This window comes from Montipora foliosa, chromosome 11, assembly GCF_036669935.1.
Source record: "Montipora foliosa isolate CH-2021 chromosome 11, ASM3666993v2, whole genome shotgun sequence".
Lineage (NCBI taxonomy): Eukaryota > Metazoa > Cnidaria > Anthozoa > Scleractinia > Acroporidae > Montipora > Montipora foliosa.
The window spans coordinates 25,512,248-25,526,905 of NC_090879.1; the positions used below are offsets into that span (position 1 = coordinate 25,512,248).

General features: G+C 40.8%; 1 protein-coding gene across 1 annotated transcript; it reads left to right on the plus strand.

Moving 5' to 3' along the window:
* Nucleotides 1-1,983: 1,983 nt before the first annotated feature.
* Nucleotides 1,984-14,658, plus strand: LOC137976487 (GRIP and coiled-coil domain-containing protein 2-like). The gene is made up of 4 exons (XM_068823852.1): nucleotides 1,984-2,274; nucleotides 4,561-4,770; nucleotides 6,028-10,962; nucleotides 13,329-14,658. Exons 1-4 carry the CDS (start codon nucleotides 2,134-2,136, stop codon nucleotides 13,533-13,535), a joined length of 5,493 nt encoding a protein of 1,830 aa, XP_068679953.1. The 5' UTR covers nucleotides 1,984-2,133; the 3' UTR covers nucleotides 13,536-14,658.

Genomic DNA, 14,658 nt, shown 5'->3' on the forward strand with positions numbered 1-14,658 from the left:
GAACACGGGACTGGTCACGTGAAGGAAAAAGGTCAAATAGTAGGCATTTTAATTAATCAGCTGTGATTACCGAAGGTGCATTTTACAAATGATGTTGCTAGTCTTCTTATCTAAAAGGCATCGAAAGAAAATCACCATCTTGATTTGAGATTAGGCCATTTTACAGTTGTTTGCTCAGCGACCTAGCCTATGAATGGCTGCGAGGCTGCCGGTGACCTTGTATTGATACAGACCTCACTGCCTTTATAAAGTCCATATTAATATTTGAAAAGCACAAACGTTTGTATCAACACAGGCTCACCGGCAGCCTCGCTTTCATTCCTTAGGCCAGGTAACTTAGCTACAACTATAACCTGTAAATGGGCCATCGGAAACTTAGCAACTGGCAACTTGTTTGAAAGCTACTGGGCCCGGTTGTTCAAAAGCCGATTAACGCTAATCCCGGATTAAAAATTAACCAAGGAGTTTATTTACAGTATCTACTCCCAACTGCTGTTAAACGGTGATACTCGGCAAAACTTTACATTCGAAGTCAATCTTGAAAAACAAGAAGAAGCAACAGAAACTTTCACCCAAAAGTAAAAAACATGAAACAAAAGTTTACGCTAATCCTGGATTAAGTTAATCGGCTTTCGAACAACCGGGCCCTGAAGACTACATTCGGGTATTCATTTTTGAGTAAACAATATTTGCTATGGGCAAAGGGATGTAAATAATAATATTCAAGTATTGAGCAGCTGCTCGTGAACCACATGGAACCAAGGCCTAAACTGCTCTTTGTTCCTCGTTTGAACACGTGTCAAAATATGTGCGCTTTTGCTTTGTCTCCTTGCCCAAGATATAAATATACAGCGGTGGGTAATGGTCACGTTTCTTGTAAAAAACACCTCAACATTTATTCTGCTGGACAGAAAGAATAATTATACACATATGAGTTCAAATAAGCAAGTAAAAAAACTATATCGCCCAAATTTTTCGTCAACGATAGAGGAACTCACGAAAAGAAAACTTTTAAAAGAGATTTTCCTCTTAGTGAGGTAGTTGTTACGGCTGGGAAAAAAACGTTTTTTCCATTGGTACAAGTCATGATTTCAGATGTTTTAAGAACAATCTTTAGTTGTAAATTAAATTTCTCATCAAAAAGTAATCCTCATTAACTGTTCTGCGACTAGCTTATTAGTGCATCTCTACAGATCATGAGCATACTTCTATGCTATGAATTTTTCTGATTTCTAAATTTGGCTATCAAGTTTGATGTTCATGTGAACACTTGCTAATCCGAACACTAGACGTGAACGGTCAAAAGTCTGGATTTTAAGAGGAAAAATTAAGGAACTATTTGTTTGCTAAAGCAGGTCTAAAGCACGTGATTTTATGCGAAGGAACCATTTTTTCGCAGCATTTCTAGAGCGCTTACCATTTGAATGGAATTTTCGGTAATTCCGGAGAGAATTCAAATGGAACGGTTCATCTCGGTGGAATGTTTTCGGAAAAAAGGTAATACCTTTCGAGGTATTCCCTTTTTCTCGCTTTGACCGGAATTCCCGGAAATTTCTGTACCATTTGTCCACAATTACAAGTGCCAGATAAAATAGACCGTTTCATTTGTTTTTCAACTGGAACAACCCGTTTTTCTGGCAAATGATACAGCACATTCCCATTTTCTTTTTCTAAGTACAGAACATGCAGTACCAATTGTTGAAAAATTCTCACCGAGAATTTCATTCAAATGGTAAGCGCTCTAGACTCCTTCACAGCCGTTTTTCGGGATGTCACGCAACGCTCCTTTCGAGGGACTGTTGCGTGACATCCCGAAAGACGACTGCGAAGGAGACTGCAGCATTTTCAAGTACGGTTCTCAAGCTCTTGGCGTTACACAAACGCCCTTTAGAGTGGAATTTAAAATAAGTCTTCGAACAATGCAATGTACACCCCGGAAATCAATTAGCCTTCAATAGCAGCGAACAATAGGTTTTCAGTTTATTGTCTGAATACTAATAAGGCGTTAAATCATCTTGACAACCGAACGCGTCCTTATATCCCAAGTCATCAATTGAGCAGTTGACCTCGAACGAGTTTCGATCGATTTTGATTTAATGTAAGTTAGGAATACGAAAATAAGAAGACCGTAAGATGTTCGGGAAACCTCGATCTTCCATTCCTGTACCGGGTAGCCAAACTGGAATCCCAGTGAGAAGAACTGAAGACAAAAATGGCTCGACGGTTCGATCGACACAAGGCGGTGCAAATTCCCGCATTCCTGTCTCTTCCAAGGTTAGTAAACAAAACAAGTTGATCTTTCAAGCAGGGTTTGCGATAGAGTTTGTTAAAAAGTCTACATTTAATCAGACTTTCGGGTCAAGGTGTTCCTCGGCATGATAAAAACATACGTATCTTGACAACAGACAAATTAATTGTGCAAATTCCTTTACTCGATCTATTTACAAGTTACCATACAGACTCTATAAACATATTCCATCAAATTAGGTCCATTTTTAACGTATAGGTCTTCTTCGCTTGAATTTTAACAATCGACACATTTGCATAAGGTAATACAAAATGGCTTTTATTGATGTTCGTCAAGCAACACATGGTAAATTTAGAAAGATTAGAAGGTCCTCTGGCTTCTGCTTTTACATCGGGCCGACTTTCAGACTGTAGTTGTTGGGAACTATGAAGAGTTCATTTGAGTAAGTAGCTAATTCCTCCGTTGAGATCTAAATAGCGTCTTTGTTTCGAGTAGCGTCCAAGTCACGAGACGGAATCAATTAACAAGTGGTTGCCTAAAAGATCGAAGTCAATTCTAATATCTCGTTCTGTTACACGGTCTTATGACCTCTTATGGAATTCAACTTAAATCTGAAGGTCGGCAATACCCGCGCAAGAACCGAACTTAATAAAGATGTCGTCAATTATGGTTACACATGTACGATGTGTAGGCAGAGGGTCGTCAGTTTTTGTGACTTTGTCGAGTATGGCGCTTTCGGAACAAGGGAAGCGACTTTTTTTCGTAACTGGCATAACATCCGGGGATGACATGCAACATCAATGACAATGCTTTGAAGCTTTGTGGAGCAATTTCTTCATACTGTAGTAAGCTATCCCATTCCGGACAATCCGAAAACGTAGCTGATGAAGTGATGTCTTCGGTATGACCTGCGTAGTACGTATTCCAATGCCAACGAAGAAATTTCCACATTCTAGCGAAAATGGGACGAGCGGCAATTTTCGTTCCACCCCGAACGACTGCACCGCAGAAAGGTGCGTTCACACAATGAAACAAAAATGAAACAAACATGGAATGGTTTCGATAAACGTCTCGCCAATCGGTGCCCGTGGTCCCGTCGAGAAATGGGGAGGAGATCACTTGATTCTTTAAAAAAAAAATTGAAACTGCTTTTATTCAGGGCGTATTTAATCGATGGAAATACATCATCGGAAAGCTATTTCAATTAAGCGATAAAACTCGATGGTACGCGACATTTGTCGATTGACTAGTCAATTTAATCGGTTCAAATCGATCATCACAAATTTCTGTCACATCCAGTCCATGGAAATGGAAAATAAAAAACGTAAGCCACATTTTTAACCGCTCTCACAAAATTTGCCCTTGAACTTACCTTTAAATCGACTTTGAATGTGATCAAAGAAATGTTACTTCTTTCTCCAGTGCTTGCTTCTTTTGTTGTGTTTTTTTTTCTCCAGGATCCAGGAACACTGATATAAGCAGTTGCAATTTTAGCGGTCTAAAGCAACATTTCAGCCCAGCTGCCCTTTGGCGCTGAAACGCCTTAAACGAGGATTGAATATAAACGACACCAACAAAGCGAAGGAAAATGTTTTGCGCAATTATTTTGTATTCAGTTGTATTCGAGAATCGTAGTAATAACATCAGGAATCACTTCATAGACTGAAAATGACAGAAGCTGAAGAAACCAAGTTAACAAACTGTCCCCTGCTCCGAAAATTCGAGCTCTTGTGTGGAGATCGCTTGTTCTCGTTAGATTTAGAGACCGCTGGCCGCAATAAACGCAACGACGAATATAATCGATACGTAATTACAAAAATCGATCACAATCGAAAATCACAAGGATGCAGGCGTTCGATTTCTATCGATTTCCGATATTAGTCGATTGATTAGTATCGATTACGATCGATTACGTTCGATTTCTATCGAGTATCGAAACTATCGATTAGATACGCCATGTTTGTTTTTCATCCGCTCAGATCCACTTTTGCCTTGTCGCGCGAAGGTACTGAGGGCTCGGTTCTTCGAAAGCCGATTAACTTAATCCAGGATTAGCATAAACGTTTGTTTCACGTTTTCAACTTTTTGGTGAGAGTTTCTTTTGCTTATTTTTGTTTTTTAAGAGTGACGTCTTCTCATGTAAAGTTCTGCCGAAAATCTGCGTTGAACAGCATTTGGGAGTAGAGAAATGAACTGCTTGGTTAATTTTTAATCTGGGATTAGCGTTAATCGGCTTTTGAGCAACTGGGCCCAGTACTCTAAGAAGAAACGAAAAACAAGTTTAAGGAACTCACTGTTTGTTTTCATGACAGAGCAATGGAAGAAACAATTCAACGTCAGAGTTACCAAAAGACCCCAAAATATTGAGCGAAATGGTGTTAAACCTTCAAAAGCAAATACAAGAGAAAGATGATGCATTCAGGGAAATGAGTGAAAAACTGTCACGCAAGTCGGAGGAGTGTGAAAGCTTGCTAGAAGAGCGTGACATTATGAGGAGCAAAAATTCGTTTGCTTTGCAACAGGTAGGTTTGAAAACTACGACAGAGACAGTTAAGTTGTTGATTCTACCTCAGCTCCAGTTCGAATTTCCCTAATTCACCCAAGATGGTGGCTAACCGTCGTATCGAGAAAAAAGCAATGGAACTTGAGTTTTAAGTTTAAGGCGCTGACTCGGCAATAGTCCTTTTTACAATTGTGTGCTTAGTTACCTGGCCTATGATTGAAAGTGAGGCTGGAGTTGACCTTGTTTTGTTTACTAATTAGCATGACAACAACATCTTTAACATAAGAAAAGGAGGGAGATCTGTATCACAACAGGGTCAACACCAGCCTCAATTTCATTTAAAGGCCAGGTAACTAAGCACACAACTGTAAAGAGGTCTATTTTTCTTGCAACATGTCTCGCAGTTTTGTTGCGATAAACGTTCTCACATTGCGAACTAAGTTGCTTAATGGGTGTTACACTACAAAGGTTTTTCTTTCATTTCAATTCGCTAGCCGCGCAACTGAAGCCCTGCCAGCGACGTCAGGCGGCTGTTAGTGTCCCAAACGAAACGATAAAACAATGGAATTAGATCCTCACAAACTTTAAAGACGACAAGGCGACCGTTGAGTTCGGTTTGGTAACGAGTCTTTGTTTGTCGTCCGTAACGGTTACCAAACAAAGACTCGTTGCCAAGCAACAAACAAAGGACTCGTTACCAAACGATCTCATCGGTCGCCGTGTCATTTTCAAAGTTCGTGAGGATCTTTTCCATCGTGTTATCGTTTCGCTTGGGACACTAACAGCCGCCTGACGTCGCTGGTAGTGGATTGAAATGAAAGAAAAACCTTTTATCCAGAAATATTTGACTCCATTTGATGGGCTCCTGAGAATTCAGTGTTCACCCTTGGTTTTTTATTATGACCTTTGACAACCGAGGAACTGATAATGGCTCAATTCGCGTCGAATCTGGAAAAAACCTCACAGGAAGGAAGCGACCCACAATGGCAATAAGGTTAGGCTTTTTAATTGAGAATTTTTTCGTTAAATTATCTTTTCAGATCTTTTATCGGGATTCCCATACAAATCCTTATAATCTTTCACACTTAGGCTGAGCTTGGCAGCCCTGTGGTTATACAACTGCTGTCAAAAAAACTGTTTCGCTGTTTCGATGCGTGAGGTTTGCGTACATTTTCTATCTTAAAGCAATCAAACGGCAGCAAATCCCGAAATATGAAAACGCGATAACTTTAGCCGAAGGGTGATAGTTGTCTAACCACGTTCATTTTCTCATCAGATAACCGAAGATCAAGATGCTCTTCAGGAAACATTAAAGAAAAAAGACAGATATATACAGGAAATGGAGGGACGAGATAAACAAGAGATAAGGGAACTCAAAAACGAGCTCGACGAACTGAACAGTGAACACGAAATCGAGATGGAAATGCTCAGGAAAGAAATGGAAGATTTGAAACTAAGAGAGGAGCGTTGGAAGCGAGCAGCTGAGCTGAAGAAGGAATCCGATTATGATTCCAGTGACGTGGGTTCACGTGATCACTCACCTGAAGTCGAGGCTTTGAAGGAGAAAATTGCCACGATCCACAGTAATTATGAAGATGAGATATCGGTGTTGAAAGAGAAGCTTCAGACGCACATTATAAAGGCCAAAGAAGCGACTGAAAAGATGGAGAACCAAGACTTTGAATTTCAGGAAAGTTTGAGTGAGCTCAAGAGTGAGTTTGAACGCGAGAAAAATGATCTTATACTGGCTCATCGCGCGGAGATTGATGCACTACGGAGTGAATCCGCAGAGGGGTTGCAAATCGGTGGTTATTCGTCCACGGAATTGGACAATTCTCAGAAGGAACATTACGAAAACTTGATTAATCAGTTGGAAGAGCAGGTTACAAACTTAAATACTCAACTTGAAGAGAGGAACTCTCAAATGGCTCAAGACCTTATGACCGTGAAAGGCGAGTATGAAGCGCAACTAGAAGAAGCCAGAAGTGGATTTGAAATCGAAAAGGAAAATCTCCAAAAGACCATATTGGAGCTCACAAATCCAGTTGAAGAGATGAACGCGGAGCATTCGAAAGACATCGAACAAATGGGACAAGCGTTTACGAGAGTGAAGGAAGAAAGTGTAAATAGAAAAGAAGAAGAAAACATTGAAACCATGCAAACGAAAGTCCTGGAATATGAGAGCGAAATAAAAGAGCTTAAGGAGACTCTGTTGAACGAACGGAGTGAGTTTATTGAATCGCGTGAACTGCTGGAAAGTACGATTGCAGATCTGGAGAAGGACTTTGAAGAAAAAGAGGAGAAACTAAAGGAGGAACTTCACGAAGATAACGAGAGGAAAATAGAAAAAGTTGTCTCTGATTATGAGCAACGCTTGCAAGACGCAGAGAGAAGGCATCTTGATGGGAAAAATCTCGACGACGAAAAACGCACAATTGAAGAACTTCATCTAGAGATTAAGACAATGGAGAGGGCACATGAAAGAGAGATTGATAAACTTAACGAGAACATGGATTCCTTGCAAGCAGAAAACGAGAATCTAAGAAGAGAATTCGATCTCGTGGTTTCAGATCTTTCCAGCGAGCTGGAGACAACGAAGAAAAACGAAAACCTATCGTTGCAGACACGAAAAACCCCGTCTTTGCTGAGAGAACAGATTGAAATCATCAAAGCGAGTCAGGAAGAGCAGATTCGGCAGTTAGGACAGCATATAGAATTGTACAAACAAAGGGTGGGAGAACTTGAAAGCGAAATTGAAAGGCTGCGAGGCATGGAAGAGAAAAAGGACGGCCATATGGATTTGCAAACGAAGACAGTCGAACTGGAGTATGAATTGGATGTTCTGAGGGAAGAAAGCCAAAATAAAGAGGAAGAGATTGAAGAATATAAGAAGAAGGTTTCAGAGCTTGAAAGAGATTTAGCGCAAAGGAAAAGAGTCCAAGAACAAGACTTTGAAGAGGCCGAAACCCAAAAACACGAAATCTCAGTGCTCCAAGTCCAGCTGGATAGTGCTGTGAAAGAGAAAGAGAATTTTGCGGCGCAAGCCGAAGAACAGAAAGTTAATAATGGAAGTTTACGAAAGGAACTAGGAGAGCTGAACGATACGAAACAAAGACTAGAGTTGGAGAACATGAAGTACAGCGCACAACTTCAAATGCTAAGCGAAGACTACAAAAGTGCAGAATCTAAGCTTGCAAGTATGCAGGAGACGATACAGCATTTAGAAGCTGAAAACCTTAGTCTGCAGGACACAACCGAAAAGACTTCTCAAGAAAGTAAAATCAAAATCCAAGACCTTACTGAGAATATCGAGAAAATGGTACAGGAAAAGAATAGGGACATTGATGCTCAAAAGGAAAAGTCTGACGAGATCATTTCAGGACTGAATAACAACATTGAAAACCTTTTAAAGGACAATGAGACAATAAAGGCAGAGAAAGATGGTCTACTGAAAGAGGTCAAAGAACTTCGACAAACGACCAAGGAAGACGAGACTCATCACACAACTTTACAGTATGAAGAAAAGATTCGAGAATTGTCTGAGAAGATTAGAAGTCTCGAAGATTATCAAAGGCAGTCTGAGATTGAAAAAGATGATCTCAGAGAGGATATAGAAGAGCTTCGTTATTCCCAAGAAGTCGAGGCAATCGTTTCTGTGGCAGAGATAGATGAGAATTTTGCATCGAATCCAGCGACCTCGGAATTAGAATACGAACAACAGATGAAAGGACTCGCGGAAGATTACGAGGAGAAACTAGAAAAATTACAGGCAGAGCTTGCGAACGAAAGGAATAAATATGCTTCGAGCAACAGACGACTTGAATCAATTACCCTCGAAAATGAAAACTTTAGGGAAAACCTAGAGGAAGAAAGATTGTCTGTCAAGAATGCTCAAGAACGGATGGTGGACATGCAAAAAAGGTATGACGAAGAGGTCAAGAGTTTGAAAGAGCAGCTACAACAAATTGAGAAAAAGAACAACAGCGCCAAGGTTTCTTTTGAAAAGGAAGTCGCAAAGGATGAGTTTTCAAAGACGATCACGACTCTCGAGGCTGATTTAGAAACAGCGCTTCAAACAAACAACGAGCAAGCGGAAGAGATAGCCAGTCTTAAAGCACAGCTTGAGAAAGCCTGGCATACAAATGAAACACTGGAGAGGGAAATAACCCAGACTAACCGTGAGGCAGAGGAGCTGCGGCTACAGCACAAACAACAAGACGGAAATTCCACCGCAGAACATGTTATGGCAAGAGATGTTCATGCCAAGACAATCCAGGTTCTGAAGGCTGACTTAGAGTCAGCCCGGATACGGAATCAGTCACAGCAAGAGGAAATAAGTAAACTCAGACAAGAATTGGAAGATTTTCAGCGACAGCAAATTGCGCACGAGGCCAATTTAACCGCCGAGCACTTAAAATCAAGCGAACAGCACAGTAGGAGAGTCGAAGCTCTCCAAGCTGATCTAGAGGCTTCTCGTCAGCTGAATAAAACGCTTGAGGAGGAAATACAAAAGTTACAGCGAGAGCTTGAAGATTTTCAACAACAGAAAATAGCGCTTGAAGGTAATCGAACGGCAGAGCAAATCCAGGTTAGGGAAATTCAGAAAATAAATGAAACAGAACTGGAAAGAAAAACGAATGAAATTACATCTCTGAAATCTAAGTTGGAGACTGCGCAAGAAACGAATAGAATGCAATCTCAAGAGTTGTTGAAGACCAAACACGAGCGTGACGAGCTTCAGAAATCACGACAACTTCATGAGAAAGACTTAGCCACAGAGCAAATGAAAGCAGACGAAGCCATGACACGGAGGATTAAAGAGTTGGAGGAGGAATTAAAGCGAAAAACGGAAGAAATGACAAAGTTGTTTGGTGTTCTGGATACTGAGCAGAAAGGACGAGAAAGAGTTTTGCTCGAGACAGAAAAACGTTTAAACCAGATGCATCGAGCCGAGCAAGATAAGATTAACACGGAACGAATTCTTACGGAACTTAGAAACAAAAATACTGAGCTGAGAGGTGAACTCATCATGGAAAAAGAGAAATTTGAGACTTTCGTTTCGCAATACGAGAAAGCACAGCTTGAAGAACACGCAGAAGTGGAGAAACTTAGCAGATCTTTAACAGAATCGGAGATGGGTAAGGAAAAATTGACTGAAGAGATAGACACATGTCGGGAAGAGTTGAACAAAATCGTTGAAAAATATAACAAACTTAAGGAGAGATTTTTGGCGTTGAAGCAAAAACGCAAAGAGGAAAAGGAAAAATATGATGAAATTTTTCATACGCCGCGAATTGAAATGGGCCTGCAGACAAGTTTGCTTGAACTCGGAGACCTAAACGAAACGAAAGAACAGCTTTCTTCGTCCATGAGAGAACAAGTCCGATTGGAGGACGAGTTGGAGGTTCTGCAGCGTGATATGTACAAAAAGACCACCGAAATTCAAGCTTTGAAGAGAGCTAACAACGTGTTGAGGAAACAAAACCAAGTTCTTTACCTAGAAACGGAGAATTTGAGAAGTTTAGGTCACATGGATGAAGAGGGTGTAACCAGAATTCAAAAGTTCAACCAGAAGCTATTACAGGACAAGGAAAATCTGGAGATAGAAAACAGATTTCTGAAAGAGGCGTTGAGCGACTCTGAAAAACAAGATCAGGAAAGCCTAGAGAAAGATACTTTATCGGGAAACTTGATGGAATCTGAATTAGGAGAGTTAAAAGAAAAGCATGGAAAAGTTGAGCTCGAAAACGCGAAACTAAAGGAAGAAAATGAATTTTTGGTGCGACAAGGAAAAAGATTGCAAGCACAAGTTGATCGACTGGAGGAGGAAAATGGAATGCTAAGAAATCGAACACCTTCAACTCCGCCTAGGCATGGAAACTATGATCAGTCCCAGGTTCTGGTGGACGAAGTAATCCAGAATGAGACTGAGGTTCAGTTGAACATGGAGTCGTCACCACCGCATAGTGGCTCGGTCGGAGAACAGCGATTCGCCGCGGAAAAACAACGAATAAGGGAGCAGCTACTTGTCTTGCAAGGGCGTCTGAGAACAAAAGAAAGCGAACTTCAAGAAACGGGCACGCGGACGCGAACGGAGGAAGTAGACGATTTAGTGAACGAAAGAGAAGCATTGGCTGCTCAAATTCACTCGTTACAAGAAGCACTGGAGAAGTACCAGGACAAAGAATCGACTGAAATTGTTAGTCAGCAGGTATGAAGAAATGTCGTTACAATAGCGTTGACTTTAAACGTGTTACAGTGCAACGCGCCTTACCGTGGTCACCCAACAAACTTTCACATTTGACAATTACGTGTAAATTCCTTAAATTCAACAACCCTTGCAACGGTGTTCAACTTACAACCGTTCAAACTTTGCAAGGAGGCGTGACTGTCAATCAAATTCACACACCCTGATTGGCAGACAATTTGTAAAAAACTTGTTAGGTGGCCATGGTAAGGCGCGTCGTGCTGTAATGCTGATGTTAATGAAGATCCAAAATTGCACCAGTTTTCCACCTTAATTATGCTAGGAACAGCGAGAGCGAAACATTTTTTTATCTCCAAGGAGGTACGAGTCTGTAAATTATGGAATTAGCAACTATTGATCCACATTGTCAGAAAGAGCACACCGAGATTTACATAATCCCCGAGTTTGGTTTTAATCGGGCTAATTTTGACTGAGATACAGCTATTTAAATACGTCAAAAATCACAAAGAAATGATTGGTCATCCAGAACCAGTGTCCGGATGGCCATACATTCCGTTGTACATTTTGACGTTTTTAAATGGATGTATTTCGCCTAATATTGGGTCTATTAACACCAAACTTGCAGATTTTGTAAAGCTTGGTGTGCACTTTCTGACTATGGTGATCAATAGTTGCTCTTCCCATAATTTGCAGACTCGTACCTTGTCCCCCTCAGCTTGAAATCAGGCAATAGGTTCAAGTAGTTGCGTTCCGAGCGAAAGAATTCCCTGCTAGCAGAGGTTTATTTTCTTTTTGTGTTCACTGGGCTGACGAGTGCGGTAAAACAGACCTCTGCCATGGATCGACACTCACTTTGTTGAGCACGCGCGGCGGTTACTTAGCGACCAAATCCCCACTTGATACTTCATTTTGTTTGGGCTCACTTAACAACAGCGGAATTATTGTAATGGCATGCGCGAGACACAGCGGGCTCAAGTCACATGTCAGCAAGCATGTTATGGGGCATGCGGTTTGAAGAGTGCCGGTCAAGGTTGTGGACGGCGATTGGGTCAAAGTGAGTTTCGACACACGGAAGAGGCCGGTCTCTTTTCCCGTAAACGCAAAGAGAAGAGAGACCTCTGCTAACAGGGAAGCGAAAGGACAACCGAAATATTAGAGTCCTAGGCCAGGTTTGAAAATACGACTTCCGAAACACTGGTCGGATGCTCTACCAATTGAGGTACCAGAAGGCCCGGGGAGTCATTTCGCCCATAGCGAAGCAACTAGCTAAGTTGTTCATTTAAAGTGGTACTATGATAGAAAAAAATCACTTCGTTTTTTTACTTCAGATTTTGAAAGTATTGTTTGCTTAACACTTGCCTGGCAAAATTTTGAGCTTTGATTTTTATTCGAAGACTGTTACTTTGAGTGTAAGTTTTGGATTTCACGGTGTGCCATTACTCACGTTCAAAACTGACCGATTGGACCTCAGAGGGATGGAGCTAGGGAAAAGTGACGTCATTCACTCAGTAGCTTAAAATTTCAGCGTGTAAAACGCAGTTTATTATGTATGCAAAACACGAGTTTAAAAATCTGAAAGCCCGAAACTCCCGTGCTGCATATTAATTCAGTCGCGTTCAAACGCGTTGCATTTTCAAACCAGCGAGTCTTTGACGTCATTTTCTCCTCGATCCAGCTTTCTCAAGATTTTAAAGTTAATAACGGCGGACCATTAATAGATGGTATTCAATCACTTGGTGAGAACACCATGTTGGTGCACAAAGGCTTATGTTTTGCATTATAATAGAGTCAAATTCCCAAAAGACTTTTTTTCTATATTGCTTCAGGAACCCATGACCCGGAGCCTACAACTCTACTGTGTTCCTGTAACGGCGTTTTCACAGACCGATTTATTTTTAGATTGAATTTCCCGCGAATGAGACTCCCACAGGAGCCCGATGACCAATTATAAGAAATTAAGCTAACGTCACAGGGTCACCGAACCGGAAATGCCTTTGTTTTTTTACCTAATTCGCGGGAAGGGCTAGTCTGAAAATAAACCTACTTGTGAAAACGCCGTTTCACAGACGCTGTATGGAAGTTGTACGCTCCAGATGGGCTCCTGATTGCTTTGTGTACCAACATGGCTGCTGTGACGTCAGGTGAAAACCATCTATAGGAAAATTACCGTTAAAATAAACAAGTATCTTTTTGAAATTAAGGCTTAAACCTTGGGTCACTTAGTGTTTAGTTGACATAGTTTTGAGATCCAAAGGAAAAAAGATTTGATTTTTTTTTGTCATAGTACCACATTAAGAAACAACATCCCCACTCCGCTACTCCTCAAAATAGACATCCCTAGCTTTACTTGCTCTATTTTTCTTTCCCAGATACCTGACTTGGACGCCGACAGAAAGGTTCACACAACAGACGGAAGCTCGTCTTTCGCACCATTTACACCAACAATAACTCAAATGCCATTTACAGGATTTCAAATATCAAATCTTCAACAATTCGAATTTTCCGTCGATAATTACCTCGGATCAGCGTATTGGGAGGCATCGAAGTTTCTCGATAGACTGCAGCAAGTAAATTGAAGTCCGCAAAGAATGAATATACATTCACATGATGTAGCACCACCTTTACTCAATTTCTATGATTAGGACAGTTTTCAAATCACTGTCGAAAATAATTATGGCGATTGCACTTGCTACGCTTAGTGACTGGTTTAAAAATCTCGCGTCAGTTCCCGCGCTTTGAGCAAGTTACACGGAATTGAATTGCTACAAATTTCGATTGGTCTATTGCGCTCTTTGCACCTGCTTTGATTGGTCGAGGTAATGGGCCTTATGCATGATGACGACATATGCTCAAAATTTCACCTCCAAGCCTCGTTCGCACAAAATTACTCACATCATTTGCGTGTGAAATACTGTTCGCATGTCGGCATCAAGTTTTGCTCCTTTGGGATTCAGCTGTAGCTAAAATTTTTAAGTTTGACTTTCGGAATCGAGGCTTGGTGGTGAAATCAGCTAGTTAGACATCATCGCGCATAAGGGCTATTACTTTGCTATTTGTTTTGCGACACTCAATTGAAAAACCGCTCTAACAGGCAAGCAACGAACTAAAACCAAACACGTTCCTTTCTTTCAGGAAATGCAAATTTCAGCCTTAACGTGCGCCGCTTGCCGTATCAGAAAGTCTTTATTATGTGAACTTATAAGAGCATGACAACACGGTATTTCTAAAATCGTCTCGAATGTAACGCGGACGTTTTGCAAGATATTTTTCCATTCGAACATTTGACGTGGTTCAAACCAATTTCAAGAGTCTTAAGAAGACGGAGTGGCTCTACACACGTCATCACAGCGGCCATATTGGGGGAGTGAAATGTTCTTTTGGGAATTGTCCTCTTTGGCTTGTACGTTTTATTTTCCCATTTCAGACCACACGATGTTACTCTAGGAAACAGTTTCATTCAAATGTCGTCAAATAAACTTGCATATGTATGCATAACTTATGAAAAAAAAAAAAAATTCCCTTGGGAACATCACGTGGTCTGATTTGGGGAAAAAAAACCACAAGCAAAAGAGGTCAATTGAACTCTATTTTTATAACTTAGTATGTAAATGGTCACATGAGCGAAAACACTGTTAGCACCTATCTCCTTCCGTAATTTTAAGTTTCTCTGGACATTAAAAGAAATACTCTGTTCTTGTC

Coding starts and splice junctions, on each gene's coding strand:
- LOC137976487 (XM_068823852.1), top strand. CDS start 2,134: ATGTTCGGGAAACCTCGATCTTCCATTCCTGTACCGGGTAGCCAAACT. Junction 4,771..6,027: donor ATTCGTTTGCTTTGCAACAG/GTAGGTTTGAAA, acceptor TTTTCTCATCAG/ATAACCGAAGATCAAGATGC. Junction 10,963..13,328: donor CTGAAATTGTTAGTCAGCAG/GTATGAAGAAAT, acceptor TTTCTTTCCCAG/ATACCTGACTTGGACGCCGA.